Raw genomic sequence first — 13,715 nt, 5'->3', positions numbered from 1 at the left:
TAATATTGAGTTATGATTATGGCATAGAGGGCCCAAATTAAGGTAGATATATTTATGTGGGCTAGAAATAAAAGTACAATAGTTGATGGTAGGGAATTTAAAAATAATAACTAATTCAACAAAAATATTATAAGCCAGGTAATTTTTAAGCTTTGAAACAGAGTTGCATAACAGCTATGAATTATTTTGGTGAGTTTTGAAACAATCCAGAAAAGAGAATAACTTGAGAGAGACTGAGATTTTGGATGAATAATATGTTAATGCAATGGAGCTGGACCTTTTGTCATCATCCGTCAATACCACAGTCTCTAATTACATTATCACTAAGAATCTTTCTGATTTTGATTTGTTTTCTTATTTTTATCCAAAGTCAATACATATATATATATGCATATGTCTATATCTATATACATATACATATATATATATTTTAATTTGGCACTTCTGTATCTTTTTTTTATATAAAGTTTATTGGGGTGACAACTGTTAGTAAAGTTACATAGATTTTAGTTGTACAGTTCTGTAACACATCATCTGTATATCACATTTTTACCACCCAGAGTCAGTTCTCCTTCCATCACCATATAGCTGATCCCCTTTGACCTCATCTACCACACCCTTCCCCCTTACCCTCTAGTGGCACTTTTATTTCTATTTATAAATTACTAAATTATTTTAAGATGACTAGATTTAGTTAAATTTATTTTACAAGGAACTTTAGAATTTCTGTAGCTTGAGAAAAGGTAATCTATTTCTTTGTGTAGGAATGGAAACCTGTGAATTCCACAGAGAACTTTAGTGACATATATACATCACTCTTTTTTTTCAGATTTTGTAAATTTTAACTTTAATCCATATCAGTTTATCATTGATCATGGCTGCTGCAGTTGGATTCTGCTTTTGCAAGGTTTGCGCAGTAGTAGAATCCAGAGGGCAAAGTTTAGTTGACGTTTTCTTCTTTTTCAAGACAAGGAAATATGAAAAACAGTGCCTATTGGATCCAATTTAGGTGCCTCTCCAGATACACTCTATCTTATGTCTTACAGACATCTTTTAATATAGAGATCCCATGGCTAATGTGGCTACATCTCTTCCAGACAGGGATTATGATCTTATTCTGGTCCAGAATTTTATAATAAAGATGAGAGAGCTGCAGAGATGACTGAAAGTGCAACCTCACCAGGATTTTTTTGTTGAAGTCAATGTTCTGATAGGAAAAGAATAGGACTCTGAGATCTAAAATAGACACATTTGTGTGGGGAAGAGTGAGAACCATGAAGTCACACATCTTGCATTCTCATGGTTGTCAAAAGTAGCTTCCTCTCCCTTGAAAGAGGAAAGAAGTCTTCCCTAGCCTAGATACCACCCTGTCACCTCCTTTGAAGAAGTCATCATGCAACGATATTTGTTCTCCTCATGAGCTTTCTTTTAATCCTTATCACTTCCAAACACATAACCAGGGCAAGTCGCCAGAAAGTTCAATCTTGTTCTAGGAAGAAATGATACACATGAAGGAATTGCAGGACGTGCCTACCAGAGGAGCACTTGACCATGAAAATGGATCTTGAAAGTATGGCAAATATGTCTGGAGTTGAGGTCTGTCCCGATGGGGCTTTTTCTGTAGACTCAAATCTTTGAAATGCCTCATTGAGAAACTCTGTTGATGGCTTTACTCACAGAACTGTGTTAAATCTGTGGAATGAAATACAAGGCAGAGCTACCATAAGTATGAAAGACCTAGGAGTCAATTTTTCTTTTTTTATCTTAGGTATAGTCACTATGTTAAAAATCTGTACTATTCTTGGGTATGGTAGCTTAGGAGTGAATATGATTTTGAATTTAATTCATATTTAAAGGTTCCCAACATAAATTGCATGGAGAAATTAGATCCCAAATTTTCTAGTTGGGGATTTTTTAAAGTATGTAATCAGTATGTTCATATTCCATTGGAGATTTAAAAAAGACCAACTAAAAGAATTGCGAGCTGACCGACATGACAACTGTCGTGTCATAGTAATATGACATGCATTTATTTATTTTAATGTCTGTTTTTCTAGCATACATCTTTAGAAAGATATTACTTTAGAAACATATTTATTACAAGTGTTCTTAGCTACTTCTCTACATGCATTACAGAATGTATTAACTTCCATTCACTGATCAGCCAGCTTAATAATGCCATGTAGAAGACCACTGCAAAATTCATGGCCTATGCAATAAGCATTTAATTGCTGTGCACGTGTCTCTGGGTAAGCTGGGGGTCAGCTGGTCTAGGTTGGGCTTGACTGAGCTTCATTTCAGACCTAACTGCAGGTTCCGATATACTTCATGTAGTTCTGATTTTTCTCATGGATAAAACAGAAGTGATATCTTAGTTTTTGCTGACACTGAAATTTTATGTTCTATACTTGTGATGTTTCACTGTACCATTGAGTTTTATGGAAGTTCAGTGTTGTATGTCTCTCTCTTTATCTTGTGGTACACTTAACTTGTGGATTTTTTATACTAAAATTGTAGAATAAAGACTATTTTGAAGATTTGTATGCTATGGCAAGGTCTCATTCTACTTCAAAACAAAATAAGACAAAAGAAAGCCAAAACAAAACATAGCTGATCCCCATGCAAATATTGGATATATCAGAACACGGTCAAAATGAGTCTTTCCCACTTAGATACTATAAAAGTGGTAAAAGTATGGTGCCTTGGACATGTGAGAAATGTTTTAATCTCCTGGATATATTTAAATGAGAAAAAGGATGACCTATGGAGGCACAAGAAAGCTATCTTTACATATTTAATTGAGCAGTGCGTGGAAACGTATTCAACACATTTTAGACAACACCAGGGGACAGAAATGCAACTAGTTAGAAAATACAGGGAGACATATTTTTAGATTTCCGCTATGAAGTAAACTAATTTATTTATCTGGAAAATGAGAAGGGTTGCCATTTATTTTCTTCAGTGAAGGATCTAAGCAAAGTCACATCTTCCATCTTTTTTTTTTTTTGTAATTAAAGTTTATTGTGGTGACAATGGTTACTAAAGGTACATACAGTGTTTCCCCCAAAATAAGACCTAATGAGAAAATAAGCCCTAGCATCATTTTTCAGGATGACATCCCCTGAACATAAGCCCTAATGCATCTTTTGGAGCAAAAATTAATATAAGACCTGGTCTTATTTTTGGGAAAACACTGTAGGTTTCATGTGTACAATTCTGTAATACATCATCTATATATCACATTGTGTCAAAGGGTAAGTGGAGGGTGGGGTGGTCGATGAGGGTAAATGGGTTCAAATCTATGGTGATGGGAGAAGAACTGACTCTGGGTGGTGAACACATCTTCTACCTTGTAACAAGTTTTCAAAACTACAAAGCTGGCAGCCGATGTTGTGATCATGCATCTGTGAATTAAAATGATGTTGTTAACCAGACTTAGCCGCACTGAAACTGGGGAGAGTCTCACTTCTCATGATTCTTGGTCATCTTTTTACAAAGAAACAAGAGGTTTTCTGCCATCCTCTGACTGGGATAGACTCTGAGGAACTTTTGTGAATCAGAATAAGTTTATAAAGTCACTGGTGGAAACTTGAATACTTTTTCAGATATTCCACTTGGTCTTTGAGAGTCATGAACCTGTCAGCTTTTACCTTCTTAGGGACTTCAGACCTCTAATATCACTAAAATTCCTGGATGGTCAAGACTTTAGTGCAAAGACATAAAGGAAAGAGTATTGTGGAGAAAAAAATTATCAAATGGATTACATTTATTTGTTTCCCAGTTTTCTAAATTCAGTTCAAGTTTAGCTCTCTTTGTGTTGGTTAGCAGAACAGATGGGCTTATATATCCAAAGGTAGGGCTTTGATATTTTATTGACTCATAGGCTTCTTGTGCTCTAAGAACATCAAGTATTATTTAGTTCCAGTGTTTCCAAATTGAAGTTCCAACATGTGCCATTGGCTATAAAAATTGCCAGAGGAACTTACTGCAAATACAGGTTTTGTATATCCCTTATCTCTGTTTTGATGGATTGGAAACTCTTAGAATATGTGCTATTATCTTCAAAAATCTCTCAAGATTATTCCAATGACCAGCCAAGTTTGAGAAGCACTGATGTCATTATTTTAAAATTGAGCAAATGGAGGCCCATGGAGACCCAGTGAGTATAAGTCCAAGCTGGGCCAATAAATGCATTTGTATGGTTCCAGGGCAAGGGTTTCTTAATTATAACTTCTAATCCAGATGTCTTGCTGTCTTTTGATCTTTCCAATCTTTAGTTTCATGACTGCATCAATATCAGAGATAAGTTTTTAAAGCACTATGTACAGGTCTTAACATAAAGTTCACACACACACACACACACACACACATACACACACTCACAGTAACTTGAATAACTATAGGCAGTAACTTAAATAATCATATTTTTGGAAAAGACAATGGAACAATTGCAGAGAAGTAATCAGTGCCGTGTTCATTTGCTGTAGAAAAATAAAGCTCAGATTGTATGAAATGAAAGAGAAAAGTATCACCAGGGCAAACATCAGTTCACATTAGAAACGCATGTTTGTTGGTTCAGAATGAGTCTTTCTGGAATTCACAGTTGGAAATCAGGTGAGGTTAGTCAAGGAAGTGGTGACAAGTGGCTCCCTGTATTCAGCAGAGCTGCTTGGTTCAAACATTGGAGAAAATACGGTTACCAACCGTGCATTTCAGCAAATTGTATTTACTCTGTTGATTGAGTCCTAGTCACCTATTAACCACAGATGGATTTATTTTCAATCAGTTTCTTTAGTTTTTCCTATTAATTGCTTTACATTAATAGGAATGGCAGGCTACAAACTATAAGATTAGCTTTAGCAGGAGCATATTAATAGGATGGTACAATTAAAAGGGGGATCTTTAAGGCATTTTTTTTTCAATTTCCTTATTGTTTGGGTCAAAAAAAAAAAGTGTCCTAGAGAAAGGAAAAGCTTTTTTCCCCCCAAGACCAGAGGATGAGAACAAGTCCTTTATTTTTTAAACCTTTGTTTTGTCTCTTTCACATTCTGCACACACTTCCCCTTCCATTCTAACTTAACTGGGTTTAATTTTCACTCTGGTTTGGAGGCCTTTTATCAAAGTGCTTTAGTTCTGGTCGCTGTTATTCTTTTGTTCATACAACATATACATAGTGAGTGCGTTATATATACCAGTCACAGTTCTAAACACTAGAATATAGCCTTACGCACTTCACAGTACTCTCATTCTTGGAAGAAAATGGCAAAAAGGCAAAAATAGGGAGGAGAAAATAATGGTGCTGAGTATGATCATGCTGAGCTTCTGAGTTTAATAAGAGTTTTCTGCCCTAGATATTTCAGAAAATGATCTCTTTCTGAAATATTAGAACAAGTATACTAATAATGGTGATGAATAATACCTTGCTCCAGTAGAATGTGTTATTCTCCCATTTGTTCCTCCCATGAAACCCTGTGAGGTTGTTATTATTGTCTTCATTGTACACATGAGAACATTTAAGATTATGCAGTTTAAATTGTTACTTCCAATTATTTATCATTAGCTTCTCAGAGAAAACCTTCCTGACCCACAGTTTCTTCATTGCAGTCTTTACTTCTGCATTTCTCATTGTATAAATCAGGGGATTTAACATGGGGGTGATAATGGTATAAAATACAGCCACCATCTTATCTTCTGAAAAGGTAGTGTCTGGGCGCATATACATGAAGGTACAGGGACCAAAAAAGATGATGACCACAGCGATGTGGGAGCCACAGGTGGAGAGAGCTTTGCGCCTGCCGTCTGGTGACTGTTTTCTCAGGGACACTAGGATGACAGTATAGGAGATTAGCAAGATAACAAAGCTCCCCAGAGCGATGGTACCACTGTTGGCTGTCACCACAACACCAACAACGTATGTATCTGTGCAGGCAAGTTTCAGCACAGGGTGGACATCACAGAAATAGTGATCAATCTCATTGGGTCCACAAAAGGGTAGTTGGACTACCAAAGCGACCTGGATAATGGAGTGTAAGAACCCACCCACCCAGGTCCCCAGCAGCATTTTATTGCATTTGTCCCGGTCCATGATGGTCATATAGTGTAGAGGTCTACAGATAGCAACATAACGATCATAGGCCATTACAGTAAGGATGAAAATTTCAGTGCAGCCAAAGAAATGCACCCCAAAGAGTTGCAACATGCACCCCTCATAGGAGATAGTTTTGCTCTTGGCTAACAGGTCAACAATCATCTTAGGAGCTGTGACTGAAGAGTAACAAATGTCTACAAAAGACAAGTAGTTGAGAAAGAAATACATAGGAGACTTGAAAAGGTTGCCTGTGGAAACTGTCAGCATGATGAGAAGGTTTCCCAGAAGAATGACTGTGTAGAAGAAAGAGAACACCACAAAACACACTTCTTCAACCTCTAGGTTCTGAGAAAGACCCCAGAAAACAAATTCTGTTACATTATTTATGTTTTCCATGGAATTTGTCTAGTGGGCCAAGTTCTCAAGATCAATTAAATTATCTGAAAAGAAAACATAACAAAGACCAACATTTATTTCTAACTCAAAACAAATGGATAATCACAGTAGTTTAAAATAGAAAAAACAAGTACTTACTGTGGTTGGCATATACTCTTAAAGAAATTGAAGTGTGCATATTCTGATCATCTTACAGCAGTATGATAGCTCATTCATTCACTTCCATGAGGTGACAAAGTCCTGAGAGAGAAAGCATAATCCTCTTAGTCATATATCTAATCAAGAGTCTTACTTCCCTCACTTTTTAGTAAGGTTTTTTCATCCGTCTCTAAAGATTTACTTAGTTCTTACCATATGATCTCACTTATATATGGAATCTAAAGAAAAGACTATGTGAATGAACTAATCAGAGACAGTTTTGGGGACGCAGAGAAAAAACGAGAGTGGTTAGATGGGTGTGTGGGAGGGGGTTGGGGATAAGGGGAAAGGTGAAGGGATTTGGAAGCAGCTGGTAACCACAAGATGGCCTCAGGGTTTTTTTGAAAATTAATTTGGGGAAGGTGTTCTATAATGTTGTAAAGATTTTGTTGGGTATCCGATGGACATGCGTCCTATTTGGGAGACCACCTCAGGGATACTGTGGATACCAGATCATGGCATTGTACACCAGAAGCTAAACATTAATGAATGCCAACTATAATTTTATATATATAATGTGATGGTTCAGTGTGAGGTCGAAGGGATAGTGGATGGGGGGAGGGGGGTTCACAGTATGAGGGATATAAATGATGAACGTCTAAGTATTACCTTGTTTTGTACACCTGAAACTAATAAATAAATAAATAAATTAAAAAAAAAAAGAAAATGCGAAAAAAAAAAGATTTACTTAGTTCTTATTCTGTATAATGCACTCAACTTAATTTTGAAACAACTTCTGTGTTTGGGGATATTGTAACATTTATATTTATGGAAAAGTTCCTTCTTTATGATACAGAAACAAAAACATCTACTCACATTTTCCCTTCTGAATATTGCCAGGAGTGTTCAAGTAGTTGGGCCAGGGTGAACTCTGCAGGTTCTCAAACTTTTGAAACTGATCTTTGTGTACATGAATTTATGGTCCGCTAGTTGATAGCAAGTTCTTATAGTCAAGAGGTTGTGTGCTGTAATAGAAAGAGGGCCAACATTATACAAACTGGGTTCTGAGAAAATGGTGCTACAACTCCATGAACAGAAGCCCCATGAACAGAAGCCCCATGAACATCAGTTAGCTTCATGGGGCTTCTGTTCTCCCTTTTGTGAAATGAGGAGGTTTTAACCTCACTGTCATCTATCATTTTAACAATTATTTCTACAATGAAATTAAATAGATTCTGTTGGCCTGGAATAGCCTTAAAACCCTGGTAAGGAGGCAGAGGTAAGAGAGGAAAACAGAATAAAAGAAACCTCTGGGGACACATTGAAACCTGATTGATTTGAAAGGAGGGGAACTGATGTCTCTGGTAATTTCTCCATCTTCAAACTCAATGTTTGAGGATTCCCTAGGAAATACTTTGCTTTTGTATTCTAAATGTTTATCTGACAAGTGAAAAAAAGAAAAAGACAAAGACAAAAAGGAAAGACTCTGCCCTTCATCTCACTGTTCCTTCATGCATCCTTTTAATCTTTCAAGTTTTATGCTAGTTTATATTAGGTCTCCCACTTAGCATGAATTGAATATTTCTGGAAGAGGTCATCATTGAAAGATACTTTAAATGGGTTTAGGAAGAGGACAACATTTAATTTAAATGGATGAAGAAGCTAAACATTAATGAATGCCAACTATAATTTTATATATATAATGTGATGGTTCAGTGTGAGGTCGGAGGGATAGTGGATGGGGGGAGGGGGGTTCACAGTATGAGGGATATAAATGATGAACGTCTAAGTATTACCTTGTTTTGTACACCTGAAACTAATAAATAAATTAATTAAAAAAAAATAATTTAAATGGATGAATCTTCAGTGGTGAAATTTCAGGCACTCTAGTGAGGTCACTATGTGTGGAAAGGGGTATGGGACATAGTTTTGATTAAAAGGGCTACAAGGTATTCATCAAACCAAGTCACAGATGTACACGATCCTTTTAGTTCTAAGTTAGAATAGGATTACACAGTGTCTAGGTATTAATTAGGAATTTTGTCCACCTGAGACCACATCCCTTCAAGTTCTGGCAAGTTCAGTGCTTGTGACATGTACTGAACCCTGCTCTCAGCTCTCCTTTTGCAGCAATATTGTGCCTGGCACGTCTAGCTTTGGGAAACTGTGGGGCTGTATTTTCTCAGGTCCGTATATTTGAGTTGATAGAAAGTCATTATAGGTGTACCTTCTCTTATACAGTACAAAGTAGTGATAATAATAATAGTGATAATTGCAATAATAACAATTCAAATGCCGACTCAAGCACATCCCCAGCTTTTACATGCTCATTCTCCTTTGGTTTTTCCTTCTGAATTTTAAAAAAAAGAGTACTATTTTTCAGAGGGAACCCCTTAATTTAAGAGATCTCAAATTATAGTAGTTTTTGACAACTGTGAATTGTGTTGCTTGTTTTCATCTAGAAGGAACTGGGCATTTAAACACAAGCCTGGGAATTGTGCCTCCGTTGTCCATACCATAAGGTTCTAGAAGAAGTTTTCCTTCTCCTTGGATCAAGACCCATCTCAAAGAATTCCTTCCTCCACTTTCTGACCATTTCAAACATGATGTCTCAAGTTCTTTTGAAATTATTCGTATTTCTTAATCACAATCATGCTACCCTATCTCAGACATGTCTAGATACACTTTATTATCTTATCATCCTAATAATTTTATTCTCCCCTTATTTTGAGAACAGGGTCTTGCAATTATATTACAGGTTTTCAAAATACTGCATTTTGTTTGAATTCCCCTTTTCACAAAGCTTTTCTATTAGTTTTAGAAGAAAAAGAAAGCTCACCAGTCTTGTCCAGGGATTGGGTTTTACTTTATTTTCCTCTCTCCTGACATAATTTGAGTGCAGCTGTCCAAAATAAAGTAAGAATGATGCTTTGCAAATAATTAATACCAGAGAACTGCAGATCCTAAAAACTCAAAGGCAGGTACAAATCAAGTATTCGTTATTCAGGTTCTGTCTCTCACCTACTGAAGTTTGCCATTTCACAGTATCTTTGGCATCGAATGGTCTTTTCTCTATTTTTTATAACGTCTCTTTAAAGAGAATGATGCAAAATGTTAATGACCTTGGGGAGAACCTTTCCACTAGTGTCTCTCCTTAAGCAGAACCACATCAGAGAACTAACAATGAGTTTTAATTTCCAGATGCCCTTTCAATTTGTTAAAAAATATTTAAAATTTTTCTTTATTTGCTATATTGGAAACCCAATGAATTCTTGCATTTAGGACCATAACACTAATCCAAAGCATTTTGGTAAACAAAATTGTTTTATGATTGCTATTTTGTTCGTTAAATTAATATGCTTAAATATACATAAAATTATAAGATATTTAGTATAACATGTTAAATATCTCTTTTTGGGGTATTACTTTATTGAATTTTAATTGTTCTACTTTTTTAAAGGTCTATTTTATTGGAAAATAGTGGATTCAATAATGCTCTTGGAGTTCACTGCTTTTCTTTTCTTTTTTTTAATAATTGTTTTATTTTTCAATTATAGTTGATATACAATAATATATTAGTTTCAGGTGTATAACAGTGATTAGACATTTGTATAACTTACGAAGTGATCACCCCAATAAATCTAGTACACATCTGATACCATATATAGTTATTACAATATTACTGACTATATTCCTTATGCTATACCCTTCATCCCCATGACTATTTTGTAACTACCAATTTGTACTTCTTAATCCCTTCACCATTTTCACCCTGACTCTAAACCCTCTCCCATCTTTTACCCCAACAAATCTAGTATCCCTCTGACACCATACATATTTATTACAATATTATTGATTATATTCTGTATGCTATACCCAACATCCCCATAACTACATTTATATATATATATATATATATATATATATATAAAATTATAGTTGGAAACCTCGTGGCCATCTTGTGGTTACCGACTGTTTTCTAATCCCCTCACCTTCCCCCTTATCCCCCCCCCCGCCCATCTAACAACCCTCAGTTTTTCCTCTTTGTCTCCAAAACTGTTTCTGATTAGTTCATTCACTGATTCTCTTCTTTAGATTCCGCATATAAGTGAGATCATACGGTACTTGTCTTTCTCTGTCTGACTTATTTCACTTAACATAATGTTCTCTAGGTCCATCCATGTTGTTGCAAATGGTAAGATTTCTTTCTTCTTTATGGCTGCGTAATACTCCATTGTATAAATGTACCACAGTTTCTTAATCCAGTCATCTACCGATGGGTATTTTGGTTGTTTCCATGTGTTGGCTATTGTGTATAGTGCTGCGATAAACATAGGGGTGCATACTGATTTTTGAGTTGGAGTTTTGGGCTGGATAGACACCTAAAAGTAGAATTACTGGATCATAGTGTAGTTCCATTTTCAGATTTTTGAGATACCTCCATACTGTTTTCCATAGTGGCTGCACCAATCTGCAACTCCACCAACAGTGCACAAGTGTTCCCTTTTCTCCACATCAGCGCCAGCACTTGTTGTTTGTTGATTTATTGATGATAGCTATTTTGACTAGGGTGAGGTGGTATCTCACTGTGGTTTTTATTTGCATTTCTCTGATGATTAGTGAGGTTGAGCATTTCTTCATATGTCTGTTTGCCATCTGTATGTCCTTTTTAGAAAATTGTCTCTTCAAGTTTTCTGCCCATTTTTTTTTTCCTCTGCCCATTTTTTAATTGGGTTGTTTGTTTTTTTGGAGTTGAGTTGAGTGAGTATTTTTATAGATTTGTGATATTAACCCCTTATCAGATATATCGTTGACAAATATCTTTTCCCATTCAGTAGGATCCGCTTTTGTTTTATTGATGGTTTCCTTTGCTGTGAAAAAACTGGTTAGTTTGATGTAATCCCACATGTTTATTTTTCTCTTACTTCCCTTGCGCAAGGGGATATATCAGTAAAAAATCCTACTCCGGGTAATGTCTGTGAAGTTTCTTCCTATATTTTCTTCTAGGTATTTTATGGTTTCATAACTTACATTTAAGTCTTTAAGCCATTTTGAATTTATTTTTGTATATGGTGTAAGGAAGTGGTCCAGTTTCATTTTTTTGCATGTGTCTGTCCAGGATTCCCAGCACCATTTATTGAACAGACTGTCTTTACCCCATCGTACATTCTTGCTTCTATTGTCGTAGATTAAACGGCCATATAGGCATGGATTTATTTCTGGGCTCTCTATTCTGTTCCATTGATCTATGTATCTGTTTTTATGCCAGTACCATGCTGTTTTTATTACTGTAGGCTTGTAGTATAATTTGAAGTCAGGTATTGTTATACCTCCCACTTTGTTCTTATTTCTCAAGATTACTGAGGCTATCCGGGGTCTTTTATGGTCCCATATAAATTTTAGGATTATATGTTCTATTCTGTGAAAAACGTCGTTGGTAGTTTGACAGGAATTGCATTGAATATGTTTATTGCCTTAGGCAGTATGAACATTTTAACTATATTAATTCTTATTATCCATGAACATGATATGTGTTTCCATCTATTTATATCTTCTTTCATTTCTTTCTTCAGTGTCTTATAATTTTCTGAGTACAGATCTTTTACTTTGATTAAATTTATTCCCAGGTATTTTATAGTTTTTGGAGCAATTGTAAATGGGATTGTTTTTTTAATTTCTCCTTCTGATGTTTTATTGTTGGTATATACAAATGCAACTGATTTCTGAATATTAATTTTGTATCCTGCTACTTTACTAAATTCATCTATCAGCTCTAATAGTTTCTTGGTGGAGTCTTTAGGGTTCTCTCTATATAGTATCATATCATCTGCATATAATGATAATTTTACTTCCTCTTTACCAATTTGGATGCCTTTTATTTCTTTTTCTTGTCTGATTGCTGTGGCTAGAACTTCCAGCACTATGTTGAATAGAAGTGGAGTTAGTGGGTGCTTTCTTTAATTGAATCTCTGCTGATTTCTGGAGAAATAGGTGGGAAGTTCACTTCCAGCCTATACCTGGGGTGAAGAGTAGTGTAGGCTTTTATTCTTTTACTTTCTGTTTGTTAACCTTTAAGATTGACTCTTGACCACCAATATTCTTTCTTATTCATTTCCTATTCCTATTGTGTCCTTTCTCTTCATTCTTGCTTTTCTTTCTTTTTTTTCCCCTACCTATCTTCATATCATCTCCTTCTTCCTTTTTCATACAATGTCCAAATGCCATACTCTTACTTGTTGAAACTGTTAGAAGGAAAATATGAGCTTCCTACCATATGGTAGTAAGCACTGCTGATTTCTTGATCTCACTGGACCTTTTAAGAGAGACTAAGTATTTCTTTTCCAAACAATCTGTAAATCGCTAAGAAGAGGGGAAAATGTATCCATTGAGTTCCCTATCTATCCCACTGGCCAAAGTTTATCTCCCAGTGGGCCATTTTCTCTGCAGTTTCTGGCCATGTCACTGGATCCTTCCTGCAGTTATAGGAGAAGACAGAGTCCAAATTAGTATCAGGGCATTCATAGCAGGAGGCCAGCTTGAAGGGAAAGCCATTGGGCATATCTAAGTTATAATCATGCCTCCGCAACAATAGAGAATCTCTGGGGGAAGGATTCCAGAAGTGCCCACATGGGTGTGAGCCAAGGTCCTATCAAGTCAGGCCCCTGCTTGACCTAAAGATGGAGAATAGTTCCCAAGTCTTATCTGTGTTCTATTTATATCATGGTGAAGTGCAGGCCATTGCTAGGGCATGGCTGGCTATAAGCAAGGCAAGTACAGAAACCTGGGTGACGTGTAATGTAGTCCAGTCTAGTTCACCACTTATATGTATTTATATTTTCTTTTTAAAATTAAATATATTGGGGTGACACTAGTTAATAAAATCATATAGGTTTCAAGTGTACAATTCTAGAATATATTATCTGTATATTGTATTTTGTGTTCACCACTCCAAGTCAATTCTCTTTTCATCAACTTATGTTTGACCCCCTTTTCCCTCTTCTACCACTGCCCCCCCCTTACCTTCTGGTTACCACTAAACTGTTGTCTGTGATTATGAGTTTTTGTTTGTTCGTTTGTTGCTTTCATTTTTAAT

The 13,715-nt window shown here is 35.9% G+C and overlaps 1 protein-coding gene across 1 annotated transcript; it reads right to left on the bottom strand.

The window, feature by feature from the left end:
- Positions 1-5,546: 5,546 nt before the first annotated feature.
- Positions 5,547-6,484, bottom strand: LOC308504316 (olfactory receptor 4S2-like; the record flags this gene model as incomplete). Its single annotated transcript, XM_081064664.1, is given in 2 exon segments — positions 5,547-5,564; positions 5,567-6,484. Coding segments are annotated over 2 exon segments (936 nt in total).
- Between the last annotated feature and the right edge of the window lie 7,231 nt (positions 6,485-13,715).

Source organism: Rhinolophus hipposideros, assembly GCF_964194185.1.
Source record: "Rhinolophus hipposideros genome assembly, chromosome: 10".
NCBI classification, from domain to species: domain Eukaryota; kingdom Metazoa; phylum Chordata; class Mammalia; order Chiroptera; family Rhinolophidae; genus Rhinolophus; species Rhinolophus hipposideros.
Note: the sequence above shows the minus strand (reverse complement) of the source record. Positions and strands in the feature narration are given on the sequence as shown.